Genomic DNA, 14,246 nt, shown 5'->3' with positions numbered 1-14,246 from the left:
GACTATTACAGAGAATTATGTTTTGTAAATAGGCACCACATATGAAGATAAGTTTAGGTTGATATATTGTCCTTTCGCTGAAAGGCCCCAAGGAGAAAGTTTGAGCAGCTTTCGGTTTTCTGTTGACCTTCACTGCCCTCATTGTTTCCTTCTTCCCGCTTTCAGGATATTCGGATCCTCTCTCCTGAGCACACAGAGTGAACTTTGTGTCGGAGGGTCTGGATTTCCCTACTCAGTTCAGCCAGCATGTGAAGAGCACGGCAGCAGACTAGTGAAAAAACCATGAGCCGGTTTTATGAATAGTGCCATTTAAAAGGGATTGGTTTCGGTGAAGGCCTAATGATGCCATCGCGCTGGCGTCACAGAGAGAGAGGGAAAGAGAGAGCATTCTTTCCAGGCGCTGGAGCAGCACTTATAGACTGGTAGACTGGAGTGAGGTGGTGTGGCAACTTTCCATTGCACATACGTCACTCCTAAGGCCCAGTTGTTCTCAATGGCTCGGTCCAGTCACAATAGTCAAATTAAAAGCCCAGATAAAGCTGTTGATTTTGCACATCTGTCAACACGCACTCCGATGACTGTGGGAGCATTTCTTCTGATTGTGATGTCTCCATCATCCGGCCAGCAGCTATCAGGCCTGTTTGAGTTATTCCGGCCATTGGATAAGTGAAACAATAGAAAACAAGTGGCCGGAAAGGTTAAACAGATGATGCATAATGGACTGCTGCCACGATTGTTCCAGAGGTTCCAGAGGTAATTTGTTTCTGCATGTTGGTGGTGTTTGTTTGTGTGTGTCTGGGCCTACTCTCAGACTGTTTGTTCACTGAATAATGGCACACAGTGACTGGCACTGAGGAGTAACTTCAAGCAAAGAGACACACTTAAATTTGGACACCCGCAATTTACAGGTTGGGAAACTTTGTAGGAAACACATTGAAAATTAGAATTAGGACCACGTTGAAGCAGCAGTCCTTTTAACCCGAGACAAACTCCAAAAAAACTTGATCTTACACTTACCATAATGCAACGTAACAGCATCTAATCGTCGGAGTGCCCTTCAATATAACAATACCATCGCCCTCTTTAATCGCAATCACTGATGTGACTATTGTTTGCACCATGGGTTATCAGTATTTGGTTTCAAAGCTGTTTGAAGGGAAGTATCTGTCAGAGCAGCGGGACTGCATCCTGCCTCCCAGAGCGGAGACCTTTAGAGCTGCGTGGGTTACACCGGCAGAAGGTCGCTCATAAGAAGCCAGTTCTGGCTGAGGCCGATGGGGAATAGAGGGTAGACATTGTGTCACTTAGCCCAGCTAGCAACTTCCTGCCATTGAAGAGAGAGGAGAGCACATATTTTGCCTTACACAGTTAGTTGTTGTACACAGGGAAAAGAGAAAGGACCACTCGAAACTGTAAGATAACATAGACGATTCTGAAAAAGATGTTACTCGCTGCCACTGATTATTCTGGGGAATCAAAGCCAGCTCAGAAAGAGTGGAAAAATGAAGGTTGTGAAAGAGGCATCACATAGTAAAATAAACAAGTTGAGCTATAATGAGCCATCTCCAGTGATACTATAATTCTTTGGCTTGAATAAGATGTAAAGCCTCAAATTTCAGAGTAACAACTGCAGTAAATGAACCCTCTAAGTCAGTGGTTCTCAACCTTTTTTCAGTGATGTACCCCCTGTGAAATATTTTTTTAGCCAAGTACCCCCTAACCAGCGCAAAGCATTTTTGGTTGAAAAAAGATGTAACACACAGCGCTGTGCCATCAATGTCTGATTTATTAAACTGTCAACACTGAAGATTGCATTGTGGCATTGAATTCAGTTCATGAACTTACACTTATATTTTATTGAATATTTATTAAATAACTATTTTGAAAGGATTTTTGAATGGATGCTAATTTTAAATATATTCTTTAAAAATCTCAAGTACCCCCTGGAGTGCCTTCACGTACCCCCAGGGGTACACGTACCCACATTTGAGAACCATTGCTCTAAGTGACACACATATCTGCATGTAGAGAGCAGGTTGTGTTTAGAAGGAGTGCACTGAGTTTATGATGCCATCTAGTGGTCAGATAATGCACTGCACCCAGCAGACAGTTTGTCATGACCTCCAGTGTCTGAACAAGGACAAATTACCTTTTTTATTGCGACAACACAAATTCCACAGACATCGCACTTTAGGTCACTCACATCAGTTCGCAGAGAGTGATTGTAATGACAAAACAAACAGATGAACACTAAATAAAATCATCATCTAATTTGTATTTTGTAAATTAGAAACAACTTGTGCAGTGCTCATTCAAAACATGCCTGTTCAGTCCGGGCTGAAGGCTTGGCCTGTGGTGTTGCTGCTTGCAGAATCGCTCAAACAACAACTTCATCCTCAACACGGAGCTTCCGTGAGTCCTGAGCAAGAAATACAGGGAAATACACAGTGGTTCATGGGGAAAAATGCCAAACTCCCAGGAGCCGACTATATGGTTAGGCACTGTAGGCAACTTGAATGAAAAGGCTCGAAACAGCATTATGATGTTTAGATATTAAAAATACTGATACTTAGAAACTGACTTAGAAAAAGGGCCCTAACTCAACTGTATATTGGGCCTAATCACTTATTGTGTACTTCTACTTCAAAGGAAAACATCAGTACTACATTTAACTGCAAGAGACTTACTGGTTACATTGTTGGATCAGATTTGATTCACACAATATAGCAATTTAAGTATAATTCCTTATTATTCATCAATCTATCCAGCATCATATTAGCTGCGGCTTAGCAGTCACCATGTTGAGAGCTGTTGAAAGGCAACAGAAACACTCCCAATCTCATATTTAGCACCTTGAAGTACACTGAACTGATGCTGTGCAGTATTGATAGTTTTAGCCTATTATTAATAACATTAATTATAGCCCTGTTCCATGTCGGTGGGTCGGTTTACTCGTATTGTGCTGGCTCACTGGAATGAGCGTGACACACTAAATAGAATGGGACTATTAAATTATTTTTGAATTAAACTAAATATGGAGAAGCAGCAGGTTTTTTTGCATTACATATCTGGAACAAACTCCCAGGGAACTACAGATCAGCTGCTACTCTCACTTCTTTTAAATGCAAGACTAAAGACTTTTGTTTGGTGCTGCCTTTCTATTAAATCATTCTTACACTGCGCCTTTACTTTTGTTCTTGTGTTTCATTCCTGTCTTACTCTTTCAGCTTGATTTTATTTTCTATTCTCTTGGCTCGAAAATGACTGTTTTTAACTCTATTGAAATGTCCTTTTATAATGTGTTTCTTTTGCACTTTGTCTTTTGATGTTTTATGTAATACACTTTGAATTGCCTTGTTGCTGAAATGTAGGCCTACTATAGAAATAAACTTGCTATGCCTTTATCAATTACACCTGTGTTTACCCTGCATTGACATGTCAAAATGGCTGCTGTGTAAAGGGCCTTTAGGACTGAAACTTCGGGTACTGCTTCCACCACTGACAGGTCATTTCCAAACAGCCGTATTGCTTGTCCCTTGCTTGAATATTAACCCAGCGGTAACAAAGCACCACGGATGTAGCTATCTGTGCTATTTCGCTGACAGTAACATTGGAGTTTGTATCAAGTCATGGGGGAAACAGTTTCACTCACGAGGAAAAACGCGTAGAATGAACTGCGGACGACAACGAACGACTTGCTGCGTTCAGTCTGCAGAGCACCAAAGCTTCATAGAGCAACGGTCCTTTGTTAAAGAGCAACGGTAATTTGTCTAATCAAGGTCTATTAATATTGAACTTGTCGCGTGCACGGTCACCCGCCAGTACCAGTCTCGACAAAGCACTACCTTGAGTCCCCAGCAATACACCCCAATTGTGAAGTAGCTCTGATGAATGGTTCTAGAGATAGGCAAAGGACATAAACAGTGATTCCTTGCTTTAAAGTTAGATTAAATATCTAAAATATAGTTACATTGTAGCTTTCTCCTAAAAGGAAAATATATATTAGATCCAAAGCGTCCACTGTTGCCTTCTTATGTACAATCAATGATGGAGAACAGTGAAATCACAAAGATGGATCATCACCATGGGGGTCATGATCCATATTTAGCCAAATCAAGGTAATCAGTAACATGTAAGGTTTAAATCATGTGAAATAGGCCAACAGATTTATTAGATACTAAAATCAACACAAAAGACATGAAATGTTATCCTTTTTAAAATGAGTGTTTTATTGTTTTTATTTTTGTATAAAAAACCTTTTTGTCCACTTTAGGCAACAGTTAGCATGAGAGTAGTTCTCATGGCTTTTAGATGAAGTCTAAACTTATTATTCTTTTCAACAATCACACACCCCTTTCACACAGAGAAACACACAATCACATAGTGTACTGGAGTTAATTTTGATGCAGTGGTCCCGAACCTAAGTCTATCAATAGAAAGCCAAAGACAAAAGCTCAACAATAGGCAGCTTTTAATCATCACCATTTTAAAAATGGTTTGATGTCAAGGCAAGTCACGCGCACACACAAAAGGCCCACAGTAAATCTAAACCCTCACAATAACTACAGGAGACCGCTTTGTTAAAATGGGATGCTTGAGAGCATCATCTAATTAGGTTTGAAACCACTGCTTTGGTGCAACTCTTAAGCAGATTTATATTAAGACAATTAAAAAAAGGCAAAGAAATACATCAGACATCTCATACACGGCAGAACATCCTGTGTTCAGCGAGCCGTCGCCAAAAGCAACAGCTGTAATTTTTAGGCAGCAAAACAAAGGACTGATTTTGTGTAAGAAGAGTCAGCACACTTACGCAGATCACTAATTATCAGACAGATCTTAAAAAAAAGGACATTTAAAGACAGGAAACGTTGCATTTACACACACCTCGTTCCCGAATCGCCACATTAATGATTTGCAGTGCAGTAGCTATTGCGTTCCTACGAGAGGCTCTCTAACACTTTTACTTCTAACATCAGTCATCAAGAAAACATCTCCATGAAATTATATTTTCTCATGAGGGTGGGGAGGGAAAACACAACAGTGAATTGCAAATCTGTAACATCAGCACCTTTCAGGAATAAAATATGTATCCTCACTAATATACTCTCCCTCCCCCTTTCTCATAATACAGTACATACACATGTACATGCACACACAGATGCATACACAACTGTCTCTCTCACTTGGACACACTAATGTAAAGTACACACATACTGTACAGATTAAACATAAAATATACAAATTCAGGTTGTTTCCAATCTATTTCATAAATTAGTAACATCACATCGTTTTGTATAACTACTTTCTTCGACTCTTTAAATGCTATTTTATTATGAATTTGACTTGATTCATCTCTTACAGTATAACTTATTAAAAGAGGAGTAGGCTTGGTAGGTCTATTCTGGCATTTCATCACATCATGACTGACTACATGGTTTTACAGTGTAGCAGTAGCCTATGAAATTAATTTCCTTTCACTCAAAAAATAACAAAGACTGTGAGGACTTCAAAACCAACAGCATCTAATCCACAAAAGACACGTTACTCAAAGAAATAATAAGTAATATTATAGGCATTGTAACTACAGGTAAACTAGGTTTTTTGACAGATTCGAGTTGAGCAAGAGCAACAACTAAGGCCAGTGTAAGTCTGCCGCTCTGTGTTGGTTTACCTTCATTACAGCAGAGCCAGAAACACCCGCGGCCCTCAGGTCACAATGTGCGTACAGATTTAAAAAAAAAAAAAAAAAAAAAAAAAAAAAAGCAGCAACCTTGGCTCTGTCTTGCACATCGCAAACACATATACAGTACACAAACACAAGTATTTCCAGGATTATTAGGTCTATTTTCAACAGATGATACTATCAGAGGCCTTCATTTGGCTTGACGGCACATGTTTGCCGCAATGGAAAGTGAGCCAGTAAGTGTCTGAAATTACAGGGCTCAACACTAACTTTTAAAAGTGGTTGCCAGGCTGGCAACCAGGAATCAGTTTTTGGTTCCCAAAATTGGTCATGTGGTATAAGATACGATGCAGTTATACGTCAGCTTAATAATGAAAATCTTGCAAATGGCGGTTCATCGGCTCGCCAATGGGTGTACCAGCTCCCCCAGCATCCATCCAGATATTTTTGTGTTGCTTCGAGTTAGTGAACTTGATGTGTCACTTATGCAGGTGTTGTACATGCTCTGCAGCTTAATTCTCAGTCCAGCTCAAAGATGCCGGCAACATTTTTCCTTTTCGTTCTGGTTCATCTGGTTCTTTAACAGTTCAATCAATTTTCATACTCATTTGTGATGTAGATGGGTAAATCAAAATGTTCACAGTCATTCACCATTGTCTCTAAAAGAGATGACTATGCGCACGCGAGTAAACGCACCAACGTACGTGTGGCGTTGTCTGGTTCTGACTGTAACAGAAATATTTGAATATCATTTAATGTAACAAATATTACAAAATATTTATTCATGGGTGCACATTTTGCAGTTTGTTGTCCCTATTTAACAGGTTAACAATTGGTTGCAAATTTCTCAAAATGGTTGCCAATGACAACCTGGCTACCTTTACTGTCGAGCCCTGAAATGACCAGCTTCTTGTGTGCTGCAAAACAATTTGTGTTCAGTGATTATAGTGTTATACTTCACCAAACAAAAAGCTTATGTCAGCATTCATACATTGTGTTTTTCTGTTCGCTACATTGGAAATTAACAAAGCCCTACTTGCTGTACTTTCTCGTTTACAAATGACTCCCACAAGTGTTTTTATGTATTTTTTCCATTAAGGCCGCGTTCAACACCCCCAACAGAATTATGTACAATGTTGCCTTATACATGCATCCATATAACTCCCGGGGAGTGATCTGTATGTGCTCTCAGCATCCCCCTTCCCTCATGGATTGTAATACTCGACCTCATGCTCCACATAATTACATGACAGTCACTACAAGAGATTGCAACCTGTAATAATTCTTGATGATAGCAGTAATAATTGTGAAACATGTATTATTTTTTTTCATCTTAGATGAAGCTATTGTGCAAAATATCTGCAGAGAAGCTAGAACTAAACTTCTGGAGGCAGTGGATTTACTTCTCCTTCCAAGCACAACTCCCGGTGGCACTGCGCTTCAGGGAGGCCCTGCTGGGGACTCGAGGGCCTCTCCTCCACTCCTGCCATGCACTCCTCCGAGCACAGATTCACATTGGTCATAGACTTGCCTAAGCTCTGCCTGCGGTTGATCTCTTCAGGCTTATCATCCTTTGATTCCTCCTCTCCTCCTCCTCCTCCTCCTTGTTTCCTTGCACCTCCTCCTGAATCTTGTCGAGCCTCCTCTGCTCTGGGCAGAGTCTCAAAGGCTTCAGGCTCTATGGGACTGAGCTCATAGTAGAGCAGAGAAGTGGAGTCTTTGAGGAGGTCAGAGGGGCTCTCCTCCTGGTTGTCAGTGATGCAGAGGACCGTGGCCCCCGTGGGGAACGGCCCCTGCAGGAGGACCTGCTCCACACCCGGCACCTCTGCCTGCTCGGGCAGCTCCCCTCCCAGAGCACCAGGCAGGAGGCAGAGAGGCTGCTCCGTGAGACCTCCAGCACCCAGCTCCTGCTGCACCGTCTCCCCCTCTGCCTCCTCCCTCTCCCTCCTCTCCTGCTCCTCCGCGCTCTGCAGGTGCAAAACAGCTGTCTCGTTTTCTCGCTCCAGAATGTCCTGCTCTGCCAGGAGATCCTGAACCTCCACTACTGTCTGCACCTCGCTCTCCTCCAGCTCAGAGTCAAGGCCAGCTGCCGAGGATAGGTCTGGAGAAGTGGGGCAGGTGGAGGAGGGGGAGGACATCTGGTCAGATTCACCATACTGGTCCCCAGTGCCTTGGATTAGCATTCTTCTTTTCTCCAGGTCCAGCTTCATGATGGTGTGCAGGTAATGGGTTCTGACACGTAGAGGGTTGAACTCGATGCGGCCCGCTACGTTGCCACAGCCGTCCCTAGAGCAGCCACATGGGAATGACATTCGATCCACCTGGGGATGAGAGCCAAGGTAAATTCAGGTCCATTTTTATTTGATTTCAAGAGGAGAATGTTAACACTTACTGTATATGGGTTATATGTGCAAAGGACAAAGACAGATGACACAGAATTTCAGAGATAAGAGAGAGAAAATCCAGTTACTGTGTAATAAATCAGGTCGAGATGGAGTGAAATTAAAAAAAGAGAAAGATTATTCACAAAGTTGATGAATTTACTTTTTCTAATCCCAAAGAACTTGATGATTCTCCTAACATAGGTGCCATGATCAACAATATCAACAATACCTGGGCTGTAATGATTATTAGCATTATTTATTTACTTTTGACAAACTGGAACATTTGAACCATCAAATATTTAGCTGGTAAAATGACTTACACTATTAATCTATTTTCAATAGTTGCTAATTATTTTATACATTTTGTAGCTCTGAACAACAGAGGGAGCAATTCAACCTTTATTGTTATATATTCTTTATTTTTTTAACAAATATGAAATATATATTTTATTTAAGATTGTTTATTAAAACTTAAAATTATATTTAAACATGGGAACCAATGCAACGAGTCCAACCCTTTACAGTCAGCTCACAGTAATGCACAAAGAGGTAAAAGCATCTAAATATTCTGAATGTGTCAATAAGCTTTGCCAATTGTGTTTATTATCTTTAAAATCTGTATTGAAATGAGAGAAATGAGGTGTACAGATAGATGATGATGAAATTATTATTAATTGATTCACTGTATTGATGCATTGACATATAAATTCAGCCAATGTCACTGCATCGATCAATAGAGTGCTGCAGGAATGACTCCTAAAACCCAGGAATGAATCCGAGGATTGTTGTACTTCTGGTTCCCTCATCTCGAAGTCAATGGGTTTTTCTTAATGTTTATTTGGTTAATGTTTCCAATGGAAAAATCACGTTGGCTTTTTGTAAAGTAAGGTTCTAATTTCTAGGGTTGTCCTACAAAACTTTGTCATCCCTGCAGCAATCTATAAAAGATCAATTCAATCTCAATTTATCAGATTTGCTGCAGCCCTGTATCATACGGAAAAACTTTGAATATTAAAAAGAAAAAAGAAATCTGTCAAGACTCAAGCACGGAGGGTCCTTGAGGCTCTTCTCTGCCACAAAGAGATTATTTTGGGGGCCCAAAAAAGGTCTTTGGAAAAATGAATTGCACATGGTTTCAAAAATGATTCAAGTATGGCTATCAGGGCATGCATTTCATTGAGCATTGAAGACTCATTTGAGCCTCAGTAAACTGCACAGCTGCTCTCTTCTTCCTGCACATGCACACAGACTAGCAAACAACCCTTACCTGGCACTTAATGCCAGCCTGGCTGCAGCCACAGTGGCGAGGGTCGCAGTACAAGCGGCAGTCGCAGCCGCATTCCTCCCGCGAGAGGCGGATGGTTCTGAGCTCAGCTTTCTCCCGGGCGTCTATGCGGGCGATGCCAGAGGCTCGCAGGAGGGCTCGGCGACGCTTTGTGGGCAGCGGCTGGAGGAAGAAACAGTCGTCCACCTCCACCCCGTCCACGTCCAGGTCCTCATCTGATACGTCCTCCAGAGTCAGCAGGTCCGCCTGAGCGCACTCCACTGTGCCGTTCCTTGTCAGCTGTGGATGACAGTTAGAGTAGGAGAGTGAGCTTGAGACAACAAGAGAGTGATTCTCTATTTAGAGCTCAAGTGCTTCATGATTATCCTTAACACTTCAAAAACAGCTTCATCATTAAATGCTAAAACTTTCAAATGGACAATGTTGGGGAAAAAGCAAGGAACTGCAGTTTGTAACCAGAGCCATCCTTTAAAGGGCAATGACTGTATGGGTCTGAAATAAGGATGACTCGACCAAAAATGCAGCTCTTTTGCATGGTGTCATATAAAAGTGACTAAAAAAATTAATCTACTCATTTGTCCTCTCTTACTTTTCCAGCCTAATGTAAATAAGGTTTCAACACAGTGTAGAATATTGAAGTTCAACTCAGATCCTTTATTTAGGTAAAATAACCAACCCTACAATATAAAAATACTCAATTATAAGTGAATGTCCTTCAATCAAAATCTCACTTCAGTAAAAATGAATTAGTATAACATCAGAATGTACTTGTTCTGCAGAAAATTGGGTAACTGATTCATAAACTGCATGTTACTGTTGCTAGTTTGTAGCTGGTTTGAGTTGTATTAACTTCATATTTTAATAGCTAATTCCAGTGCTTCCCATCTTGGGGGCTGTGACCTCTCACACGATAAATCTGGGGAGTCTGGAGATAATTAATGGGGTAGGAGGAAGAAAAAACTGTTCTGCTCCACAAATCTGTGTAGATTTCTTTTTAACTTTTTCTGCTGAATATTGGGAGATTTTTACCCATAGAAATAAAATAGGAGAAGAACGGACATCCACATTCAAATCAACATAGCAGCATGGTTAGAGCGGCGGCCATATTTATGTGTGTCATTGCCATTGCGACCGTTGTAGCAGGCTACTTTGGTAAAAAAACAAAACATATTTCCGGCAGGTCGCAGACTCACTGAGGTGAGGTTTTGTGGTAACGACTAAAATGAGCGGTAGAGTAGTAACGTTACGAAGGGTAGAGAGCCAGAGGAAATTAGTCAAATTTAAGAACTGAATGCTTCCACACACTCTTGTGTCCCAGAGTAGGAAACCACATTAGATGGATTATGTCAAATCTTAATCTGAAAAGGAACATGTAATTTAAACTGTAAAATAAATCTAGTGGAGTAAAAAGTACAATATATCCCCTTTGAAATATAGTAGAGTAGAAGTATAAAGCAGCATTAAATGAAAATATTGTTTTCACTTAAAACTGTAAAAGTTACCTTTCACCACTGCAAATAGAGAAATAATTTGCTTTTCAAGTGAGAAGAAAATAAGTAATGCACCCTAATGTTTATCAATATTCTACATGTAAAGTGAAAAAGGACTCATTCATAAAACATAATCTTGATCAATCAAGGGTGCCTGACGTATTTTTAAGACATCAAACGCACCAATACTGTATACTTGACCCAAAACAAGACACCTTGATTGACTTGAAACATACCTTCATCTTGCGGGCATTGAGCTTCTCTTGGCGCAGGTGCTGCCTTAACGTGTGGCGGTGGCTTGTTTCCTGTTCGCGGGCGAACTCGCCCAGCGTGTAGTGCCTGATGGAGGAGTGGTGCCGGGCCATGCCCAGAGAGCTGCCCCCTTGGCTGGGCACGCTGGTGAACCCTTGCCGTCGGGGGAAGTAATACACCGTCACCACATCAAAGCGTACCCGTTTCCCCCCCGGTGACGGCTTGTGCTGTCTGAGGATGGAGGTGGCTGAAGTGGTGAAAAAAAAAAAAAAAGGAGGGAGACATTTGGGATGCAATGTTACACATGAGTAATTAAATACTTTTGCTAATTAATTGTTTGAGTGTTTTTTTAGAGTGTATTGCCTTTAACGTCTGTCTCCTGCTGTTCCTTACGGGTAAATGCAGTGCTGGAAGGGGGGTTGAGGCTGTCACAGCTGTCAGCGCTGTCACTGCTGGAGATGTCATCGTCGGAGTCTTTCGGTGTGGAGAATGGAGAGCTGTGGTCCACCTCTTCATATCTTCGTTTGAGGCTGAGGGACGAGCCTGCCTCCATGGAAACTTGGTGTCTGAGGGCACAGAGGCATGAGTGGATTACTGAACGGGCCTACTGGGTGCAGGGCCCCCCCGGGGCCCAAGGTGTCAGGGGCCCTCCCTGGCCTTCAACCACAAAATATCACTTAAAGAGGACACATACCAGCCAGGAAAAGATTCAACATGACCAAAAAGAAACAGAAAACTACAAAGAGACTAATAAAAGACTACAGAGACACAAAATGACTACAAAGAGAAATATAGCAACCGCACAACGTCACAAACTGACTACAAAGTGACACAAAACAACTACAGAGATACAAAATGACCACGAAAAGAGGCTAAATATCGATGAAGTCTGTGTATCTTGCTCATGTTTAGGACTCATAATGGACTCATAACCCACCTTCACAGAGGAGCACACGGACAACATACTCGGGCACCAGTAAATGAGAAACAAAGACGTGGAGAAAGTGCAGTTCTTGTTGGATGATTCAAAACCCTATATAACCCTATGTATAATATATGTTGGTGCTGTGTAATATTTACTAATGAACACCTTAAAGACAAGCTTTTCCTGCGTCAGGAAAGCTCTCAACACCAGAAACAAAAAGCTAACATCAGCTGTTTGGTCTCCTTTCATCTGTATTCCAGCTCCATCATTTCCTCCCTCAGCCCCCCCTCCCCAACCCCCCCGTCTCACATGAAATCCTACTTTGAAATCATCAAGTCTAGAAACGTCACCATGGCAACTAGGCAAGCATGGTTAACGCGCAGAGCCTTGAAGCAAATGATCTCAATGGCTTCTCACTCTTTCTTCTCTGGCTTATAGTTCTGCTTTAAACAATGCAGAGCGGCTCGATGTCAGCGAATCAGAAAGCTAAGGCTGATCAATCTCACCGGCAGGTTGAGGTCACACAAGGTGAATGGAGGCAGCATGATATATTATGGTCTGCGGTCAGACTGCGTTACACAAAGTTTAGCATTTTTAATCCAAATAAATGAAAAATAATGACGACATTCCATAAAGACAGTGTGCCCGTGCTTCAGCTCACCATATTAGTATCCCCTAAGAATAAGGCACTTCCAAAGGTAACTACTAGTTCACTCTACATCTGTATGAGACACATTTTTAACTGGGTCTGTGTTAACATGTCACATGCTTCTGACAGCAACGTGCTGCATCTTTATTCCTAATTGGGACAGCTCCAAATAAGGCATTTTCCAAGATCTCAAAGGAAAAAAATCTAGCCTTAAAAAGGACTAATATGTTACATTTGTATATTATCGTACAGTGTAGTGAAGCCCCTTAACCTAAATAGAGAGACGATGTTAGGAAGCTGGGACATAGAGACAGATCCTGGAGCTGCTCTGAGAACAGTGAATAATGAAACAACTGCTGCAGCCGTGGTGATTTAACTGGGCTTTGTAAGCAAGTCAAAAATATATCCTAAAATAGGATGTGATATCTCAAACTAATATTATAAGACCAGCGTGTTTCAATTCATGTCTTGATGCAAAGGGTGGATGCTGTCTGTGTTGTGCACTGTGCAAAACCATTGAAACTGCACACTAATTCGGTTTTAATGTGCATTTTTTTCCATCCATGTTCCTTTTTTGGGAATTAGGTTTATTTCAAATATTTCCATTTAACACAACTGCAAGGTCTTAAATTGTTCAGTCGAGATGCATGAATGTGAACCATTTTCCACTTGGGGACTCCTCCATAAATAGGGCACATATAGAGCAGAGGCTGAATGATTTTGATGCTTGGCTCATTTCCCTTGTGAAAATCACACTCACCCTCCTGTTCCTTTAAGGACTTTAGTTGAATAGTAGGCTTACAGACCGGTGTGACTTCATAGTACAACGTTTTTCACTGTTGGTGAGGTATTTGGTTAACTGTGTCCACGCAGACACTGACTCTGTTGGGGGAGGTTGGATATTATCAGACTAATAGGCAACAGCTCAACCTCTCTCTCTCTCTCTCTCTCCAGTTTACACACACACACACACAAAAAAAGACAACACACAATGGCTAAAGAAATACTAAACTCTCTTACCTGGGGCAGAAACAGGGACCCTTATTCCAACCAGCTCGGAGGTCGTTTCCCTTCCCAGTGTTTGCAGCACTTCAATCTTTCAACGCCCTATGAGTTGCCTTTTTTTTCTTTCTTTTTTTTTGTTGTACCAAAACCGGTTTAGGCAAACAGAGTATCCAGACTGCAACCGTGGTGCAGTGGCAACCTGAAGTAAGCTTGCGTGGCTGTCAATCAATTGACTTAAATGTGAGTGTATGAGCTTCTACTTAGGCTCCATGCTCATTGTTCTGCACACTGACATATATATGACGGAGCTGCCTGTTAGACCGGCGTGTTGTATTTAAATGTTGCATGCCTCTCTATTTAAAGGACAGACTGCAGAAAAGAGGGAACGTCATATGATCAGCTGCGATTTAATTCCCAACATTGTCGGTGTGCCACATGAATGATGTGACTAAATGAGCCGAATGTCTTTAAATCTTCCTGATGTTAAGAAAAAAATGATTGCGATGGAGAAATCCGCTGACATCTGTGTTCGTTTATCCCTTTTTTCTCCTCTCCCCGGGGCGGGTTCAG

The 14,246-nt window shown here is 41.5% G+C and overlaps 1 protein-coding gene across 1 annotated transcript; it reads right to left on the bottom strand.

Annotated features, from left to right (window-relative positions):
- Positions 1-5,771: 5,771 nt before the first annotated feature.
- On the bottom strand, positions 5,772-14,077 carry csrnp2 (cysteine-serine-rich nuclear protein 2). Its single transcript, XM_054609699.1, has 5 exons — positions 13,692-14,077; positions 11,491-11,663; positions 11,082-11,344; positions 9,338-9,634; positions 5,772-8,007 (listed from the first exon to the last, which is right to left on the bottom strand). Exons 2-5 carry the CDS (start codon positions 11,648-11,650, stop codon positions 7,063-7,065), a joined length of 1,665 nt encoding a protein of 554 aa, XP_054465674.1. The 5' UTR covers positions 11,651-11,663; positions 13,692-14,077; the 3' UTR covers positions 5,772-7,062.
- Positions 14,078-14,246: the final 169 nt, after the last annotated feature.

This window comes from Anoplopoma fimbria, chromosome 12, assembly GCF_027596085.1.
Source record: "Anoplopoma fimbria isolate UVic2021 breed Golden Eagle Sablefish chromosome 12, Afim_UVic_2022, whole genome shotgun sequence".
Lineage (NCBI taxonomy): Eukaryota > Metazoa > Chordata > Actinopteri > Perciformes > Anoplopomatidae > Anoplopoma > Anoplopoma fimbria.
The sequence above is the reverse complement of the archived record's forward strand: the minus strand, read 5'-3'. Positions and strand labels throughout refer to the sequence as shown.